The sequence below is a fragment of the Diorhabda sublineata genome, chromosome 8 (assembly GCF_026230105.1).
Source record: "Diorhabda sublineata isolate icDioSubl1.1 chromosome 8, icDioSubl1.1, whole genome shotgun sequence".
Lineage (NCBI taxonomy): Eukaryota > Metazoa > Arthropoda > Insecta > Coleoptera > Chrysomelidae > Diorhabda > Diorhabda sublineata.
The window spans coordinates 7,081,823-7,103,839 of record NC_079481.1 but is presented as its reverse complement, the minus strand read 5'-3'; the positions used below and the strand labels follow the sequence as shown (position 1 = coordinate 7,103,839).

Sequence of the window (22,017 nt, the reverse complement as noted above, 5' to 3'; positions counted from 1 at the left end):
AATCGTATCAAGTTCAAAACCCTGTATAGTGTAAGAGAAATTCAAGACTGAATATATGTTGCTTCGAAAACATTCAAATAGTAGTAAAATTTTCGAAAAATTATTTATTTCTTTAATATTCATCGAATCTGTTACAGGGTGAATCAAAATACTAATACATTATTTTCTTGTTTTTTTTTGAATGAATTACGCTGTATTTTATTACATACTTGCAATTAGATTGATTTCCTCGTTAAAATTATATAGAGTTGTCATGTGTACTACGGGGTATTTGAAAAGTTATAACAAATTTTCTATAAAAATCGTATCAAGTTCAAAACCCTGTATAGTGTAAGAGAAATTCAAGACTGAATATATGTTGCTTCGAAAACATTCGAATAGTAGTAAAATTTTTGAAAAATTATTTATTTCTTTAATATTCATCGAATCTGTTACAGGGTGAATCAAAATACTAATACATTATTTTCTTGTTTTTTTTTTGAATGAATTACGCTGTATTTTATTACATACTTGCAATTAGATTGATTTCCTCGTTAAAATTATATAGAGTTTGTGATGTGTTCTACGGGGTATTTGAAAAGTTATAACAAATTTTCTATAAAAATCGTATCAAGTACAATACCCTGTATAGTGTAAGAGAAATTCAAGACTGAATATATGTTGCTTCGAAAACATTCAAATAGTAGTAAAATTTTCGAAAAATTATTTATTTCTTTAATATTCATCGAATCTGTTACAGGGTGAATCAAAATACTAATACATTATTTTCTTGTTTTTTTTTTCAAATGAATTACCCTGTATTTTATTACATACTTGCAATTAGATTGATTTCCTCGTTAAAATTATATAGAGTTGTCATGTGTTCTACGGGGTATTTGAAAAGTTATAACAAATTTTCTATAAAAATCGTATCAAGTACAATACCCTGTATAGTGTAAGAGAAATTCAAGACTGAATATATGTTGCTTCGAAAACATTGGAATAGTAGTAAAATTTTCGAAAAATTATTTATTTCTTTAATATTCATCGAATCTGTTACAGGGTGAATCAAAATACTAATTCATTATTTTCTTGTTTTTTTTTTTCAAATGAATTACCCTGTATTTTATTACATACTTGCAATTAGATTGATTTCCTCGTTAAAATTATATAGAGTTGTCATGTGTACTACGGGGTATTTGAAAAGTTATAACAAATTTTCTATAAAAATCGTATCAAGTTCAAAACCCTGTATAGTGTAAGAGAAATTCAAGACTGAATATATGTTGCTTCGAAAACATTCGAATAGTAGTAAAATTTTCGAAAAATTATTTATTTCTTTAATATTCATCGAATCTGTTACAGGTTGAATCAAAATACTAATACATTATTTTCTTGTTTTTTTTTTCAAATGAATTACCCTGTATTTTATTACATACTTGCAAATAGATTGATTTCCTCGTTAAAATTATATAGAGTTTGTGATGTGTTCTACGGGGTATTTGAAAAGTTATAACAAATTTTCTATAAAAATCGTATCAAGTTCAATACCCTGTATAGTGTAAGAGAAATTCAAGACTGAATATATGTTGCTTGGAAAATATTCGAATAGTAGTAAAATTTTCGAAAAATTATTTATTTCTTTAATATTCATCGAATCTGTTACAGGGTGAATCAAAATACTAATACATTATTAAAAAACGGTTTTTCTCGGTTTGGGGATTTAGTATTTGTATTTTTTTGTTATTAATTTAAATGGGGGGCGTGTGGATACAGCTGCGGCCATTTGGCTGGTGAAACGGTTCACCAGGTTACGACAAAGGAGGCACTGGACTTTGTCGTACTAATCAATCACCCTGTATTATTTTTAATCTGTATTTAAACAAAGTAATTAGCTTTTTACGATAGAAATTTATTGAATAGAGATTGAATTTATAGTATTATAGAATTTAATAAAGTTTCCTACACTGAACTGTTTATGTAAAATAAATACCAACGAGTACATTTTATTCGAATAGATTCATGCGAGAATTCTTAAGGTATTATAATGAAATTACATGAAAAATTATGGTGAAAATTAGTAATTATGGTAATTTGAAGACGTTGATTCATTCAATTCTATATAGAGCGTGTAAAAATTTATTTTATATACAGGTTTGTTTATTATAAAGTTTAGTTCAGTACAAAAGTTTTTTCTGACTTTATAGATAAAAAATAATTTCATTTTTTATCGTATCGTCTTTGAAATGTATGCCGATGTCAGTTGTTTTTAGTTTTACCAAAAAATAATATGAGTTTATCAATTATTTCGAGATTTAAGCACAATTTGTGTTCATATGACCACTATTCAAATCAAAGAACTGTTTAGAAATCATTCTGTCGGAAAAAACAATTTAAGGTTGATAATCGCGTAAATTTTTTTTCGTTTTTCAATTATAAACAAACCAATAAGGAAACCAGAAGAACTTAACCTAAAAAATAAGAAATTTCTTATTACTCGATTCTTATTTAGTGAAATTGAGTTTAATACACAAAAAAATGCACGCCTCTGTTTTTTGTATGCTCTAATTACACTTTATGTATAATATGAAACGTAATTAGATAATAATATTAAATTCTCGCACGAACCTCGTTATTTCCTGTTGATTTTAAGGGATTCGATTCCAGCAAGCGTTGGATTCAAAGTACTTTCGATAATAGAACCTGGTAAAACCGAATGGACTCCAAACTCACCGGACTTACATCCGTTTAGGGTTATTTAAATAAATGTATATATACGAGGGTTAATACGGAACGGTGACAGATCTAGTTATTTCGATTGTCAAATTACGCGGTATCCGACGCGAACAAATCTTTGCAGCTTGTTTTCTAATATAACAGCTGACTTTTGACGAAATTCATCCTGTAGCGAAGTGCAACTACGATCTAATTTGGAAAAGTAGCAAATCTTGAAATTTATGTAGCAACCCTCGTATAATTGAGATAAAAAATCGACCTGAATCAGGTATTTATGTTACTCGAGTCGTTATTACGATTTTTTTTTATATAAAGGACGATTGAGTGAATCCAAACCGCACCCGCTACAGGGTTGAAGTATCGATTTTCTCGGTCGAAACAGCACCACCACCAAACATAAGGGATTGTGTCAATATACTCTTTTCACGAAAAATTTTTATCTAAATCGTTCAATTATCGATACAATAAGAAATTGATTTGTCGCTTTTCGATAATATATATACAGGATGTTTGAATTAGTTGTGGTTTATAGTCCAGTCACATACAATTTGTGATTAATTCAATCAAGACTAATTATGATGAAATTGGGGCTGGACTACTGGAAATTGGGCTATTGTACGTATACCACTTCTTCCCGGGGGTGGAAATTAGTAAATTCAACCCCAAAAATCGTTTTTGTAACGATTTTTTTTAATAATAACTGAAAAAAACGAAGTTCAAGTATAAGAGTTGAAGGTTATCCATTTGGCCACCCGTATCTCCAGACTTAACTTGCTTAGATTTTTATTTGCGAGACCGAATAAAAGATGTCGCTTACATTTTATTTTGAATCGATCGCAGCGTTTGAAAACGAAACTCATATTGTGGAAATTATTTAAACATTAAAACACACGTTTCGGTTTCTAAACATCTTGGGGTTCATTGCGTTATTTTTTCATTATATGCCCAGCCCAGTTGAGTATTTGTGATTTTATATTTTCGTATATTTTGTTTTTTCTGCATTTATTTCCAGTCCGTAATTGCTTGCTTCTTCTTCTAATTTGTTGATTGTTGCGACTAGTTTCTCAAAAATTTGCTTGCTAAAATAATTTTAGTTTTCTGAGACCCAAACTCGCTTTTTTTGAACGGAATGCTATGGTTTTTATTAAATTTTTGGAATATACGCGAAATTTCGATATAACTTTATATAAGGCATCGTATGCCTAAATTATTTCACATTTTCGAAATTTTTGGACACATGCAGCCCTCCACTAAAAAAATTATATTTCTAAGTTTAAGTGAGTCAGGTCTAATATTTTTCGGATTTGGACAAATAACACTTACAGTTTTCAAAATCTGTGAAAACCTTGACTAAAATTTATATAGGGTGTTCAGAAAATAATGCCGAATTTCGCTATATAAAAACCTCAAAAACTTAATTTTTTCAAATGGCAACCCCCATTTTTCTCTTTACCATTGGATTCTACGCTTTAAATTAAGGGGACTTCGTTAGTAAATTCATATATCTCAAATCATCGGTTTTTGTAGAAATTTGAAAAAACTTAACGTATCAAAAATTAAAATACTTGCAATGGCCAATATCAATAAATTAAAATTTGACTTGATACTTCATGCTCGCTATTCGCCAGATTTAGCCTTCTCAGATTATTTTCTGTTCCTAGATTGGAAAAAATAACTGCGCGGTTAAAGATTTTCCAACAATAATATCTGCATTTAATTGAACATCGATGGGAAAAGTGTTTGGAGCTAAAATGAGATTACGTTGAGTAATTTAAAAATTTTTGTGTTGGACCAGGTACAATACCCAAAGTAAAAAAGGCTAATGATTCAACGAAACTAACAATTTATCTTACATAACGGAAAATACGTCGAAAAAACTTTATTAAAGATTGAATGAAGTTAAAAAACGCTGCCTATCAACAAACAATTCTGAAATCAAATTTTTTCGACTTTTTTTTTTAAAAAAAAAGGAAAGCTTGATTTAAACGCATAAATTGATTCGATATTCCGTAACCTATCTGGTGCGAATGTAGAAGGAAAAGTGAATTATAGTTCTGAAAAAGCCACATCGTAAACTTTAACAACGCCGGCATTTCGGAAAACTTTCACGGCTTTCACGTATCGAAAAATGAAATCTATTACAAACAAGTGGGACTAAATGAAGGTATGAGATTGCGGATTTAGATGGAAATACAGATTTGATTTTTTTCCTCATGGATTACGATCTTTTCAAAACAACTTGTAACAAAGTTAATCTACATCATTTATAAACTAATATACATTACATTTAGAATAATCATTTCATTGCCATCCTATTCATAATCTAATCCCGTAACTTTGTTTGAAACCTTTAAAGTGACGAGTCAAACGACTTTCCCAAGTGTTTGAAACTCGCATATCGAAAATTCCAACGTTGATTTGAGGAGATTGATCAATCGTAATGACCACAAAAGAAAAAACGGACTCTTTTGGTCAAATTCAAATTCAACAATTGCCTGGAGTTGGTACATCGAAGCCAGCAATCGAATTTCGACATCTAGATGTGGCTTGGACGTCAGATCCAGATGGAATATCACCAATTGAGACCGTTCCTTCTTGGTGAACACACCTCGGGAAGGTTTGAAGTCAAAGTTGATGTTTCCTAGGTAGTAGCTGGTGTCGTCGCCCACATCAACCGCTGACCTAACGCAGCTTTCCCGAGTTGTCCAACATAATCCCATCTGGAGCAGTTTTTGTAAGACGCGTCTCGTGAATACCGAATTCGTCTGCAATCCCCTAGAACATCGATTTCTTTGGAGAAGTGCAAGCCTGTAGATTCTAGCTACCATGGTAGTACAACCTGCAGAAGTTCAAGATCAATATCCACAGACATCTCCAAACGGAAGGCACCAATCGTTCTGCTTGCTTTTTAATTTTCCTCCTCTTCATTTTAAAGTAGAAAAAGCTTAAGTGGATATCCAAAGGGACAAACTAATGTACCAAATACCTAACTGCGTCTTCCCTTTCAATTGAAGAAATTTCCTTCGCTGCTACGGCTGCTTTGAACTTATGAGACACCCTCTGTATAATTATATACAAATTTATATAATTTTATTATGGTTTACACGGTCGTTTAAATGTTATAACCAATACTGACAACTTGTATGAATTTTCCATTAGCCATTTCTGATCGAAATTTTCGGATTGCATGTCTCACAACCTAAAGCTATTGATACCGGAGAAAATGCCGATTTCCATATTTCAATATGCAATCAGATGCAAACAAACTGAATAGAATAAATATTTACTAGTCGAGAACTTTGGAAATTGTCTTTTTTTCCAAGGAAATTCTTCTCTTATTAAGTATTATAAGTTCCAGTTTCGCTGGATGAAGTCCTCAAGGAAAAGTAAATAATAACAAGCTATTGGAAAAAACTGGGCCGCATAGACGAGAATTTTTCCTCTATTTACTATTTTGCAACTGGCTATTAAATATTATACACAACAATCCTGAAAAACTCAATTTTAACAAACGAATCGCCAGTTATTTTAGAAGACATAACCTCAACCATTCGTAATGACGTGGAAGTTTATTTATATCGTCACCCCTAGATCTCCAGACCTAACTAGCTTAGATACGACAAGCAATACGAAGTACTTCAATGGTAGAAATTGTCCCATAGTACCATAGTGTCTAATTTCTTGTATAGACGTCATTTTGAACAATAATTACGCAATTAGTTATCTAAGAGAGAGAGCCTTTGATTTCAATTGGCAAATGATTGTGCATTTTTTTGCATTGTAAAATATCGAGCACTTAAGTAATTCTGAACGTGGAGGCGTGCTTACGAATTAGGCAAACTAAGTCTCGGTAGTGAGCCCTAAGGTTCAGTCTGAGTGAATATCTAATAGCTCTCTTTTATAGTTTGGGTCGAAAACCCCTCAAAAGGGAGATGTGGGGAGAAGCTGGTAATTTTTGAGGGGTTTATTTATTCATTTTTTTTATATATATATATATATATACCATAGGGATATAAAAAATCGCTTGCTATTGTTTTACAAAAAAACGCTAATACAAACACATTGAATTTTTTACTAAAAACGCAGTTTTAAGTGGGAACAGAGTCCCAGCTCTCCTTCTTTTCCAATCATAATAACCCCACACAACAAAGTTTTGATCCCAAATAAAGGGATTATTTTCGATAAACAACGATTGACCCAAAATTGTAGATTTTTTCAAAATACTTCGAGGTACTTTAATGAATAAAGATTATTTTTCTTTTCGGAAATGAAAAATTAAATCTGGACGTTCTGCAGATAACACTCTGAAGATTGTTCGATAAGTTATGGTCTCGCGGGAAATCAAGGAGAAGTTTTCACAGACAGGGAACATAGAAGTTCGCTTCGTCGACGTTCTCGTACAAATTATTTTTTTTTAAACTAAAAATTTCAATTACAGTTAACTTTATACCATCTCGATAACGTAAAATTATTAACTGCTAGATCCTTATTGGAAGAGTCCAATTCAGAAATTTCGTTTACTTGAAATCTAGTTTGCCAAAAATAAATTGTTTACAACGTAATATAAACAGGTGACAAAAAAATATCCAGTGCACACGCCAAACTTTAGCATAGGTAAACATTATGGAACAGTGCCGGCTTCGCGGTCTATATCAGAGGACGAGCTATACTTAAATAAACGTTACGTAGGGCAAAATTTCATTTTTCTTAATAAAAACTAACTTATATCTTATACAGACACTTTATTTTTTTAAGAATAAACTTTATAATATCGAAATCAAATATTTTGATATCCTCCCTAGTGGTTTGCTCGCCTGTCAGCTTATCTAAACCCTATAGAACGTTCCCCTAATACTCTATCTCTAACCTCAATCATAATTAACCCTATCAGGTCACTATCTAACATATCAATACAAACGGTAAACCGTATATATGGGCGTGTTTAATATGAGACCCATAAATTAATAATGATGACCAAATAATTTGAACTTGTTGAAGCATATAAAATATACGAATCATATCTTTTACGTCATCTTGGAACGTTATCATTCTTTTACTTTTTAAAGCGCCTCTTTCTTAAATTTTCAATTATTGTCACCAGAAGCGTGTAATAGATGAGGTTATAGTCTATTTTTATAAATGAAAGAGTAATAAAACTATAGAGCATTCGTAAAATGTCACTTTTCAATTTACCTGCTCGTAACTTCCAATTTTTTAAAATGTTCCTTTTTCCAAAACGTAGCAAAAACATTCTTATTAGATTCTAAATTTTTATTTTAAATCAACCTTACGTTCATAATGGATAATTTTAATATAAAAACTCATTAGTGTACGTGAAATTGCGCCTGAAGTACCTGAACTGGTCTAGAGATGGCGGTAGTTGCTCTATACCGCATATGTTTCAAGTTTGAACATGTCACGTTGTTTGGTAGCCGTTAATAATCAAAGTTTTCAGTGAATTTGTAAATTGGTCATCGTTATGTGATATAATACTTTTAATTGAGGAGCGTAGGCCAACCATTATAAAACGTAAACTAAATTCTACTCTGGGTGAGTTTGTTATCAACAGTAGACCTATCCAGCATCGCAGCGGTCGATCAAATGAGGTGACGAATCCAGAAATATTGAAGAAAATCCACAAATAGGTACTGGATGATCGTCGATTGAAATCGAGCGAGTCCCCGAACTATTTTACTCAATAAATCTTTGGCCGCTGAGTCTATTTTTCAAGTCTGGGAATATAAAATAGTCAGAGGGGGTTAAATCTGGCGAAAGTGATGGCAATTCAAACTTTATTTAATTAATTTTAGCCATTGCATGCAGCCATGAGCTGGCGCATTGTCTTGATGAAACAACACTTTCTTCTTGGCCAAATCGGGTCGTTTTTGCTTGCTTTCTTCGCTCAAACGTTGTAATAATATTCGCCGTTGGTAGTTTTTCCTTTTTCAAGATGGTCAATGAAAATTATGCCAAAAAACTGACACCACGACGGTCTTTACCTTCTCTCCGATTGATTTTTTTTAAATGTAGAACTAAAGGTTCATCCTCTAGAAGTAATTTTTGATATTGAAATGATGAATTTATCGCCTCCCGAATTTCCCAATTGATAATTCCTATTCAAAGTAATTGTATACAAACAGATTTTGACAAAATTACGTAACTGCTTGTTTCGTTTCATAAAATACAAAGGTTATTGTAACTTTTCGATCTTGGGGATCTTCCATTTTCGAAATAATGCTCGCGCCCGTTCCAACTCCCCTTTTCCTTCAAATTTTGCAATTGCCCTCAGGATCATCTATTGCTATTTTAGCAAGGACCAATTTATACATTGTAATACAATACATTTTCAGCCGAAGGCATTTCTGCCTTTCGCCTGATGTTCTCTTACGTTCCTTCTCTCTCTTTATACATATATATATATATATTCTCGTTTCGCTAAATCGATACGTCGTGACGTCATTGACCCGCCCCTGACGTCATTACTGAACCAAAATTGCAGACACGTGAAAAAGATCCTACACCCTGGCCCGTCGCGCTTCACCGTCCCACTGTGGATGAAATAGGGCATCCAGGATACTGAAAACCTATTTGTTCCGTTATTCACAGGAATTTTGTAGCTATTAAAGTTAGGAAATAGAAAAAGGATCGTTTTCAACGACGTGTCACTGTCACTTTAATCGATTAACACTAGAATAGTTCGTTGGGAAATTAATGATAACACAACATAGAATTATACGAGGTCTGGCTATTAAATAACGAGACTACGCGCCTAGAGGGCGCCCTAGACGCGTTGGGTATTTAGATATCTTGTCTATGCACGTTCCAAAATACGTGTTTTTTGAAAAAAACTCCAACTGAGAGCTATAAATTGTTGCAAGAGGCCAATGGAGACAATTCTCTATCTCGTGCGCGTGTTTTTGAGTGGTTTAAACGTTTTAGTGAGGGCCTAGGGAGCACTGAAGATGACCAGCGCCCAAGTCGCACTGTAACTGTTTCAATTCCGGAAATAGTTTCCAAAATCAACTAAATTGTGCTTGCAGATAGTCGAATGAGCATCGGGATGATTGCCGAGGCTGTTAACAATGATAAAGAAACGGTTAGAAAAATTTTACACGATGAATTTCATATGACTAAAGTCTGCATAAAAAAAGCTGACTCCTGATCAAAAGCTCTTCTTCGCAAGGTTAGAAAAAGTAAAAAAATCGCCTTGCCAACATCATGGAGGACGGCAAGCCGAAAATGAGCAATTTCAGCATAGAATTTTTATAAAAATACGTGAAATAGGTATCCAGAACCTAGCGAGAAAGTAAATAAGAAAAGTTGCAACAAGACTATTGGGAAAAATGCTATTAAACTCCCACTACATCCGGCCTTTAGTCCAGACTTTGCACCGTTGACGAAAAATTTCGATAACGGAATGTTTAGCATCAGGAAATTTGATAGGGAAAACAAAAACAAGTTTTTTACGAAAAAATTTGTATTTATGTCGATTCTATAAGCTTGTATCTGAATACTGTCCAAAAAATTATTAAGTTTTTCTATCTGAACTATCCTCAATCGTGAAACGAATATTTTTTCAGGTTAAATAATAAACAGAAATCACACATGTTCAAATCAGGTAAACACATGGGATGTTCAATAACTGTACGTCGATCTTTGATATTTTTGAATTCGGGAAAATGTTATTTTTTTTTTCTCTAAGGTTGCACAGGTCCGTAAAATGAGTTTCCCAACGAATTTTCACAATGAAAAACATGTTTATCGGCATCGAGTAATAAATCCGTGCATTTTCACATACTGGGTACCATCTTCTTTATGTTTTAGTCGTAGAAGTCGATAGCTTAAAGGGCTCTTTCAAACATGCAGGACTTGCTGACATCAGGAATTATCTCGATTTTTCAGCATTTTCGTGATTCCTTCGTTCCAAAATCGATTTTCATCCGGAACGTTCATCTTCGAATTCTCTGCAGCATTTAACTAATTAACTAGGAGAAAAGGAATCCCGCCAAGTTCCTAGCGCCTGCAACCTAATGAATCTTATTTTATATACAACACCCGTCATTTCCAATACCATAACCAATGTCAATCTATGTATTCGAATCGACCTTAGAGTGTTTTTCATTTCTAACTAAATCCCCAGGAACTTTTCCTCTTACCTAACCTCAAATTTTCGTTGACATTGACAGTTTTTATCTTACGAGGATGGTATGCCTGTTTTAAGAAGGAAAACGACAACTATCGTTTGAAAAGGTTAGTTTCTCATGTCTAACTAAATCCCTAGGGACTTTTTCCTCTTACCTAACCTCAAACAAAAGGTTAAAAAGGTTATGTATAGACACTATGTCGAAACTTCTCAGCCAATTCTCGTATATAAATATATGAATCGGTCTATGATGTAACCATTCCATAGTAGCATTGAAATTGTTGAAAAAAAAAATAACATTCTAACCTATAAATCAAAAACTGTTTGTTGGGGGTATAAATTCAGAGAACCGCTCACCTGTTTCATTTCATTTTAAGTGCAGGACGTCTGTGAAGATTTATTACAACTACCAGAGGATGCTTTTGTCGGATTTGCGTCCATTACTGTTTTAATTCCTTTTAAAGAAAAATGTTCATTCGCTGTAAAACAGATTTTTCTTCGTAAAATATTAAATTTTAAAACGTTTAATTCCAACACAGTAAAAATACGACAAAAAACAAAAGATTATTCACGAAAACGAACAGGTGAGAAATAATATTCGTCCTGCCAAGGACGTACGATCACAAAAAGACGATGTTTCTAATTTGACGTCTATACACGCCTCCTGGAAGGGTTAATAAAATTTTAACAGAAAAAAAAACAGACCTATAGAGTTTGGTAGGGAAAGTAATCGTGGATACGAAAATACGTATAATTTTTTGTCACTTTTTGACAGCTCCAGACGGTCGCACCAGGAAGTGCCTGTAGTACTGCGAGGTTAATGTTAATCGTCGCCAATTTGGACATGGGAAAGATGGGTGCCGCGTTAGGAACAAAAACAACGTCGTGAAGATGTTTCCATCGAGTGTTTGTCGATGATGAAACGTGGGTACATCACTTCACAATCAAAACAATGGACTTGGAAGGAAGTAGCGTCTCCAAAGAAGGCAAAGACTCTTCCATCTGCAGGCAAGATCATGGCGTCGGGTTTTTGGGATAATTTCCATTGACTATCAACGTTTGAACGAAGAAAACATCAAGACAAATCACCAGTTCACACATCCGTTATTGCAATGGCCAAAATTAATGAACTAAAGTTTGAATTGGTACTTTATTCGCCAGATTTAGCATCCTTAGATTATTTTCTGTTCTGTGTGGTTAAAGATTTTCCAACAATGAAGAGGCGATGTCCGTTCCGCATAAATTTCGTGACGTGAAATTCTTTTTACGTAAATATTTAACTAATTTCACCTAATTTTGTAAATTTTCCTTTATTCGCTAACGTTCCTTTGAGGAAATCCCGTCGGGATGCGTCGTCGACGTTCGGCGTTTTTCGCGGCATTTGAGAATTCCGCGCCAATCCTAGCGGGTCGGATCAATATGACAGTATCTCAGAGGGCGTACAACATATACACTAGATAAAGCTAATAGTGTAGTTTTTCGTTTTAAAATTTTATAGCTTCCCCTATCGGTTAGTTTAGAAGTTAAAACATTCCATGGTACTTTTCGACGGTTTTTAAATATTATATAACCCTCGGGAAACTGTCTAATAGTGTAATTAACGCATGGTAATAATTTTTCGGACGTTAGTGTATGGTGTGATCGAGTGAAATGGCAAGGTTTTTCAAAACGGCATGTTCAGTCAAAGAAGAAATCTCTAATTTGGTAATATATTTATTAGTTTTCGTTCCAGATCGTTTAATAACTTTTAGCTGCATCCAGGGTTTCTTGATATAGGTTAGGAGTGGAATTTTATACCAGATTTTGTAGAGGAATCGAATCTTTTTGTAATTTTTTTTTGACAGATATAGCTTGTAGATTTACAACACTTTCATTTTTGTACTTTTACGAACGAAGACATCAAATTAATTTTCAACAATTGTTTTTTGACGTTATTTTTTGCTTTGATATAATAATATTTGATTACGTTCTGTATATAAGATAATTAGTTAAATTATATATTTCATATTTACACAATTTCGAAGAAGTTCCAAACAACAGGACTACTACACAACAATTGAAGTTAGCAGGGTCTTCAACAAACTTAAACAAAGTGGTATAAACTAGTTTAGAGATATAAGTTGGTTTACCTGCAATAATCACGGCAGAAAACACGAAATTTTGGTCGTTATTCACCAAGAATATCTATCGAAGAGGAAACTACGAGGATGGTCTTCGAAGTATCTGATCCAACAAAAATTTCGGGGAAAGAAAATATAATGTTGGATAATTTTTTAATACCGAGCCAATTTTCAAGTTTGGAAATAGAAAATAATCCGAGGGGGATAAATTTGGAGAAGAGGGTGCATCTAATTCATTAATTTTGACCATAGCAATAACGGATATTTGACCTGGTGCATTTTCTTGATGAAACAACACTTTATTCTTAACCAAATTCGGCTTTTTTCTTTTCAAAATAGTCATGAAAATTATCCCAACCGCAACCCAACAAACCTTGCAGATGGATCGATCGTTGCCTTCTTTGGAGCTGGTTTTCCTTTTCCAGTCCATTGTTTTGATTGTTTTTTTGATTTGGGTGCATTGTATTGACAAAACAAAATTTTCCTCATAGCCAAATGCTCAATTTCTTCGCTGAAACGTTGCAATAAGTTCGCATAAGACCTGCCAAAGATAGTTTTCCTTTTCTGAAGATTATCCCAAAAAAACCAACGCCATGATCTTACCCGTAGATAGAACAGTCCTGGCCTTTAAAGACGCTACTTCCTTTCCAGTCCATTGTTTTGATTGTGAAGTGATGGATCCACGTTTCACGACGCTGTTTTTGTTCCATTGTGAGCAAACGCGGCACCCAACTAGCGCACAGCTTTCTCATGTCCAAATTTTCAGTTAATATTCGATGTACTTCACCTACTATGCCTGCTAGCTCGCAAACTTCCAGTCGACGATCATCCAGTACCGCTTTCTTTAACATTTCTGGTGTCCTCGCCTCATTTGGTCAACCACTGCGATGCTGGTCTTCTCAGATCGTACTCGTCCTCGTTTAAACTCTCAGGACAGGTACTTCTGGGGTCATCATCGTAAGTCCTACTCCTTATATATCAATAAATACATTGTTTAGCAACTAACAAGAAAGATGTTAATTGTAAGAAGAGACGAAAATCGCTACGATCCAGATCCAGGTTGTGCGGAGGTTGTAAGGGGATAAAACAACACCTATTGACAGTAATCCTTGACTTAATGGTCTCGCAGTAAACTGACTGGGTTGAAGTTAGGCGTCAATATCTTTCTACTTCGTGATCTTGATCACGTCCTGTCTGGTTCTTCTAATCATTGAATCATTCATGGCCGTAAACCTCGCAGATTTGCTTAAATATTTTACTCAACTGCAAGTTGAGCCCGAGTAATTGCTGCGCATGCTCGTAACTGCGATCGAAGCGCTACCGGTGATAAAAATAGAACTGGAATTTAAATTCCAGACAACATTGTTTTGATATCCTTCTGTATTTATATTTTTTCTTTGTTTCAGACGAACCGGTAATGAGGTTAAGTTAGCTGGGAGTATGGGACCGCCGGGATGGGCATGTGTACAAACCCAAAGGGCAAGTTTCGTCCATTGACCAACGCAACGGTACCGGTACTGCCTCAAAGCTCTTTTCCCGCGTATACACTTCTTACAGCCTTATTCATTTTCGTCTTGATACAAACAGGTAAGCAAAAAAAAAACACTTTTTGTGACAGTTAATGCTGTGTTGCCATAAGTAATTTTTCCTGGAATTGAAGACATTTGATAGTTTGTCTTCCAAAAACTGATAACCTGCTGTAAACATCTTTAGAACTGGGCAGATTTATTAACTAAATATAACTCAACGTTTAGAAATTGCAGTGTTGCCGAAATTGTTTTTCATTAGACATAGGGACGTTGGATAACTAGAAAAATATAAAGGATTCACGCTGTTGTCGAAGCTATCTTTCCCTCAAAACTAAGGAATTTCGATAATTTACTGTAAACAAAAGTTTGTAGATTACAGTGTTGCCGAAGCTCCAAACATATCAGTTTTGCGATGTTGTCAAACGTAGTTTTTCCCTAAACTAAGGAAATTATTTCGATTCATCGATGTAGGGAAGATTACGCTGTTGTCAAAAGTTATTTTCCCCGAAATTAAGGAACGTCGACAGTTTGAGACAGTCGTGAGGGTGCGTTAATACTTGAATTTGGTTTATAAAAAGTCGTAGTTTGGTTTTACTGTAAAAACATTGAAGGCTATGGGGGTTCCTAAGAATTATCCATATTTTTCTACTATACCGTGCTTTATATTCAAAAGATTTAGATTTGATTGTACTTAAGACAAACAAAAACGACCATGACGAAGAGAAACTACTCTATGCATTACCAAGATACCCATTGATTAAACCCAGTTATTAATCAATGAATATTTGATAGGTTTCCAAAACTTCAAGATGAACGGGTGTATTCCCTTAATGTGTTGTACAACAACCCTCTAAATCTAATATAACACGTATAAATAGGAAACGTACTATTTGACAATTTCCTCGCTTTATAACGTACGATTTTATAAAGTATATTCGTTCAATCGAGAGCGAGTAGCTTAAATAACTCATTTGAAGTCCGCTTTGTCGGTATAGACGCTTTCCAGTATTGGAAAACCCTCCAGATGTCGCTGACTAGAAAACAAAGATCTTCCACTAGTTTAAATCCAAGGATTATCTTCTAAGTGTTCATTTGAACGACTTCTACATGTCCTCTGAAGAGGATGTCGTGTACTTAATCTCTTATAACCTGTACGACATCAGCAGATTCTGCTAACAAGCAAAGAACATCTACTCTGCGAATAGTATGTTCTAGGTATAGGTGCAGAGTTGCTATAAACTCAAAACGACTCCCCGAAACAATCTACAATCTAGTCTCTTTTAAAAAGTTTTTTCTTAATTTCCCACGATGTGAATCCAGGTTCTGTAATTGCTTCTAAGTCCTCTATGTCCAGGTAACCAGAGTTGTCCTATAGTTCTTTCGTTAGCGAGCTTATTGAGTCTCTTCAAGGGAAAAATTTTGGTTCACTCGAAGATCCGAGGCCCATGGTGTTATCTACGATCTAGGAGTTCCAAAATAAAGTTCCTTACTTTTCCTAATTCTGCTATTCTTTCGAGGTAATATTGATGTCATTTCTCCTTTACCACAACGGAACAATGACCACTCCAATGGTCTCTTGGATTGTTCCTTGTAATCTTTTTTGTATTCTCTTCGTTAATCCTTGGCTCCGATTATCGTTGACCATATATCCTAATGTTTGACTCTGATTCATGTGCCATGGCAACTTTTAACAATTTCATCGGTTGCTGCCTCTTGCGCATTCTCTCCTCTCGACCCTCCTTTTGCAAACTCATCTGCCTTCCAGTTCTTAGTGTCACGAATCCAAGAGAGTGTCTCGTGACGTTATTTCTTGCTGCTTGGATCGATTGTGACGAAACGTCAGGTAGTAATAGTTGAATGATGGTCTAATAGTCCAATTAAACAATGGATCATTTCTATTTAAATTTCAGTTGACTGTATTCAAGATGCAGTGCACATCACAGCAATACTCGGTGAGTCGGTGGTGTTCAATTGCCACGTGGAGTTCCCTGAGGGACATCCCGTGCCATACGTGTTGCAATGGGAGAAGAAGGTAGGCGAAACGGTAGGATTTCACAACATCTGCTCTCTTACTGTGATAATGGTGGCCACGATCTCGTAAATTGGACTTTGAAATAAGCCCATGGTTTGGTACTTGCGAAATTACAAAATTAAAAGAGATTTCGCAAGATGAACTAATCGATAAATAGCTTAATACTTTACTTCAAAAGACATTTTATATTTTCGAATTTACTCTTAAAGTTTCGTTAATAAAAATCCAAAACTAATTTTCATCGACAATCCAGTGGAACAAAAGATCGTCGATATAAAAGGGCGGATCTACTAAAATCAAATATAAGAGCAATAAAGTTGGTTTATGACATTTACTGGACCATAATTACCGCGGGCATTGATCGCGGAAATAAGCCAGATATAAATTTTTATCTCGTAGAAGCTGTCATTGACAGGATTAAATAAAATGAGAGGATTATATTCGAAACGTGAAAAAATTGATAAATCGGAAATATAAAGCACGAAATGTGTAAAATTAAAAAAAAAGACGCCTTATACACTTTTCCGAGTTTGTTCAGAAACTAGTCATTGCATGTTCGTCGTTATCCACTTGAAGTTACCAAAGGCTTTCTTTAAAAAGCGATCAGACTCTTTCTCTTGAACCTTTCGACGAATTAACCGAAGAGGCAGTAACTGCGATGGCTTGGTTCCATTGCCCTGGCTGCAATCACTGCGTCAATGAAATCCACCAGCTGTTCTAGCACTGGATTCAACTCGTTGATTCATGAACGTTCTTTGCCTCTTTAAAAGTTCACCAGGACCTTCGAGTTGGAAGTCACTTGTGGCCTTGGCCTTCCTTGAGTTGGATCTTGGCAAAAGCACAAGTCAAAGCTTCGACATCGGTAGGAACCGATGCTTTGGGAGCAGCGGGTTCCGTGGCCCCTGTTTTCTCAGAGCTCTTGACGGAAAGAGAAGGATTTGTCGTGGTTTTCGTCAGATTTCCCTCAGACATTGTTCATACATACATCTCTCGGCTTTGGATTGAGCGAATAAAATGAGCAGCGCTTTGCTCCTAATGCCCACGTAGACGCGCCCGAGGAGGGCGGCGGCTGGGCTTCCTCACCAAGGTGAAGATTCAACGGCTACTTGAAAAGGAATTTGCATGGACTCGTGATTTTTCGGTCGAGATATTCGCGTCTGCGAGCACACCGAGAAGTGGTCTGTACGAAACTAAGGGTAAAAATGATTTTTCGATTCAATGTTGGATATATGACGCGAAAAAGTGTTAAGCAATTTATTGTCGTCGTTTTTTCTAATTTGACAATTTAATTTTAATCTCGGAGGTGTCAAAAGTTGCGTAAAACCAACCTGACGCTTCACGCAAAATTTTAGTTTTTGTTTAAATATATTTGGCCACAGTATATTTCGTTGAATTGATCAATGGCGTATCCAATATAAGAAATTCAGAAAGTGTATTTTAAAAAAATCGTTGAGATACTTTGAAATTACCCTAAATTTACGAAAAAATATAAAAAACCACGAAAATATAACGAATATCAATAGATGAATCCAATTTTTGAATGTACATTCGAATAAATCTAACATATTTCTTAATATCTTCTATTTCAATATCTGTCTCCGCCTTTCTTTTATAAATCCCACGGTATACTCCGTATAATATAGCCTAGAAATTTCTAACGAGACTAACTGTGCTACAGAACTGCGCACGCATCAACAGCCATCATCTGGCAGCTTCATTCTTGTTCTGTTACGAATATAGTGACACTATAAACAAATCAGTATAGCCGTAACAGTGAATTTTTGTTATGCGCATGTGTTTTTGATGGTTTAAAACGATTTTGACATGACCTAGAAGATGTTTTCACGTCAAAAATCTATAAAATTTGAATCTTAGTGTTAGAGAACGTCCCTTATTTGTTTTGAAAAAAGAAACAACATACTAAACACACTATTTAAACAACCACTACACTAACACTCACAATTACACTGTCTGAAGCGCGTTTCGCTAACCAAGTTATCATCTTCAGACACTGTTTACCTTCAGCCTCTGAAGACTATAACTTGGTGGAAACACGCTTCAAATAGTGTAATTGTGAGTGTTGGTTAGGTGTAAACAGTGTGTTCAGTACGAATATCACTAATGGTTAGGAAATTCCAACATGTTTAGAATCAAATGGATAGTGAATGGATTTATATACTTAATCAACTTTTTTTGATATATCCACGTATAAATTCTAACTATGTTTATCTGATTTTTTCATAAATTCAGTTCATACTATTTTTCGACCACTCCTGGTATTATTTACAATTCATTACATATTAAGGTCATTTTATTTATTCAATTCTCGAAATATTTAATAAAAAAAAAATTTATTTGACGTAGGAAAAAATATTGGTTACGCCACTGTCTCTGGGATATAGAGAGCAGAGTAAAAAAAGTTTTATCATCATTTTCATTGGATTCTATATCAACGTAACATTTATGTGTTTTATTACGAACGGGCATTCTGTTTTTTAGTTAAAATGAATATCGATATTCATGTTTGGTAGTATTTCATTTAGTTGAATGTTTGTAGAGAGTCGTTTTGGCAGCGAAATTCATGGAAATTTAGTTTGCTTTTTGGATAAAATTAATATTGTGCCGAACTGAACAAATGTTCATTAATTTGACATGGTTGAAAAACGGTTAATTAAATGTTTCCTAGTATAATATCTAATACAATTATAGTTACAAAATTTAAAACAAAAATTAGGGGTATAAACTAATGAATCCACTAAAAACAGGTATTGAAAATGTATCTGGGACAAGAAAAAAAACTTTTGTTAGATATTTCGTAATAAAACGCATAAACGAAAATGCCATTGAATCATTTTCTAAATATCAATGTTGTGAAGCAATATATTTTCTTTGCACCAGTTTCACAAGATAATTTATCCAAATACTAGCATGAAAAAATTTCTAATTGTATCTATTTTTCAAAATAAATCCTAATACTAACAAAAACAAAACTTACTTTCAGTAATCGCATTTTTACACTTTAAAGAAATACACATCAAAACCTTACATATAACTTAAAACTCATATAGAAGCACCGATTTAGGATCTGTTAATTATAAATATTGCAGTTATTTATTTATTTGTTAATAATACCCAACACAAACTTCTTTATTTTTATTTAATAATACAATAGTAAACCATTACGCCATTTCTTTTAACAGCTTCTCTTCTTCTTTTTTGTCTACTATATGTCATTATTTATATCATGTATAGAGATGGGCGTTATGTCACATTTTCAATAGGTTTGTTCCAACTTGCTAATATGGACAGTTTAAATGATATTTTCTGCGCAATCTTCGGCTATGCACGGTTCTGGTAACAGTACATGTTATGAACCAAGTATCGCAAAAACCGTCCCGAAAACTGTTTACAAACTAAGTCGGTTGGAAGAAAACAAACAAAACAAAATCGTTCATATAACCGTAACTGTTCGGCTGGAACACATAACCTCTATTGCGCAGACTCGTCACCATACCAAGGATGGTTTTTTGATGGTTTGGAACGAACTTAATAAATCAGTTTATTTTCGGTAGTTGGAATATATAGATATGAAAATATTTTTTTAATGCCCAATATTTCTAAAATAACGTGATTTTTCATATAAAACGCCATATTGTGAACCTAGAAAATTCAAGATGCGTGTGTTCCTAAACAACTATTGTTACAACGGTTTTTGCATGCGCGACCATCTCTACAGACACGTTTACAAATTTCTAAGAAATAAAATGAAATGAAAATAATTCGGTGATATTTATATCAAAGGGAATAAACATATTAATAAGAATGGAAATTTTATCATCTTTTCAAGCCAATGAGTGGTGTGTGGTGCTACCAATTTGACAAAAACAAAAAAACTTAATGCGATTACTGATTTCTGTCTCTCTCTATCTCTCTGTGGCTGCTTGTTTAAGATTAGTTTTTTTTAGTAGTACTTACTATGCATAACAAATAATACATAGCCTAAAAATTCGTCTAAATTCGTTCTAACACGTTTGATTACAAAAAAGAAATAATTGATTATATGAGAAATCCATAAATTAACGAGACAAAAATATTTTTTATTTGTCTCTAACCAAACCTTATTTGTTATCTTGTAAATCTCGTCATGTCCCCGATGTCCAATCGCTATTTACAAACTCCAGGGACCTTCCTGGTTTCTCTGGTTGGGAACTTATTGAACAGGAAGGTCTACGATTAAAGGTGATCCTCTTTAATTGACGGTTGGAATTAGTTCCGACTCGATTAGTATACAGTAAGAGATTGAATTAACTCGGAAACAGCGGTATAGTATAAATTGAACGTAAAAAGATTAAGGAACAAAAAGGTAACTATTTACGACTAACATTTATTTTTTCAAAATTCAAGCTTTTATACATTATATGACACAAAAATATTTTAACAGGTTGGGGTGTATTAGAAAAAAATTTTTTTGATTCATTCTGCAAATATGGGTGATTATATATTAGGCGTTACATAATTTACGAAAATGAATTAATATTTATGTGAATTTTTCTCGGTTTCTCGTTCTTTTTTATTCATGCAACAAGGAAAACAATAACTACCCTATCTGTCAGATTTATTTGAAAATTTGACAGGTGACATAAGCAACATGGCGGTAGGAATAAAACAATCGCTTTAGACAAATGTCTGGCATATTAAAAGACAAAAAAATTTGCTGTAGAAAATGTATTTTTCGAGAGGTCTAACACGAACGGCTCTTGCCTTACAACCTGTTTTGTTACAGTTTGATTTAGATCTTGGTAAGAATGGTTTAACAGCTACGCTCTTTGAACATTTATACCGGTAGATTTGAAACTACGTTTTAAATATTGTGTGAGAATGGAATTAGACGATATAATTTGAGCACGTTATATATATAATAAAAAAAATTCGTAATGTTTTTCATTGTTGTTGTGCTGAACGGTTAGGGTATTGTTTGTGCTCGATTTAATATTATAAAGTTTGGAAAATGCTTTTCAGCTTTTCGTAGACATTGTTGTTGTGTTAATTAACGGTCTTTTGTTGGGCCTTTTCTCCCTTAAAATGACTTTAATCTCTCTCTTTAGTCGATCGGGAAAAGTGAGTATGTAATTTAGATTCCTTAGAAACGTTCTAATTAATTATATGTAGACAAAAATGATCAAATATCATAACCTAACCTCACAATTTTCCTAAAACGGTTATTTTCTAGGTTTATTATCATTTTTTATTAACTAACATAATAACAACCTTTGTTTTTCTCCCTTTTCTGTGGCGAGTGTGATTTGCGCGGTTCTTTTTTGTATTCTCTCGAAACTATCGAATAAAGTAGCGTTCAAACTAAAATTTGAACTTTTTATCTTGAATTACCACAAAGGAAATAAGCCAGCAGTAGAAAGTCGAAATAGAAACTGAAGTTCAGTTCAGTTTTTTCGATATTCCACCTGGAATCGAGTTTTC

At 33.8% G+C, this 22,017-nt stretch overlaps 1 protein-coding gene across 10 annotated transcripts in view; it reads left to right on the top strand.

The window, feature by feature from the left end:
• The window catches only part of LOC130448002 (protein turtle), a 64,485-nt gene that overhangs the window by 16,307 nt on the left and 26,161 nt on the right, over positions 1–22,017 (top strand). For 6 of the 10 annotated variants that reach the window (XM_056785131.1, XM_056785134.1, XM_056785129.1 and 3 more), the window contains exons 2-3: positions 14,385–14,565; positions 16,418–16,551. In XM_056785131.1, the coding sequence (XP_056641109.1) occupies positions 14,433–14,565; positions 16,418–16,551 (267 nt within the window). In that variant the 5' untranslated portion in view covers positions 14,385–14,432. Of the gene's footprint in view, positions 1–14,384; positions 14,566–16,417; positions 16,552–22,017 lie in introns of those variants that run through there. The other 4 variants (XM_056785137.1, XM_056785135.1, XM_056785132.1 and 1 more) reach the window with 2 other exon arrangements.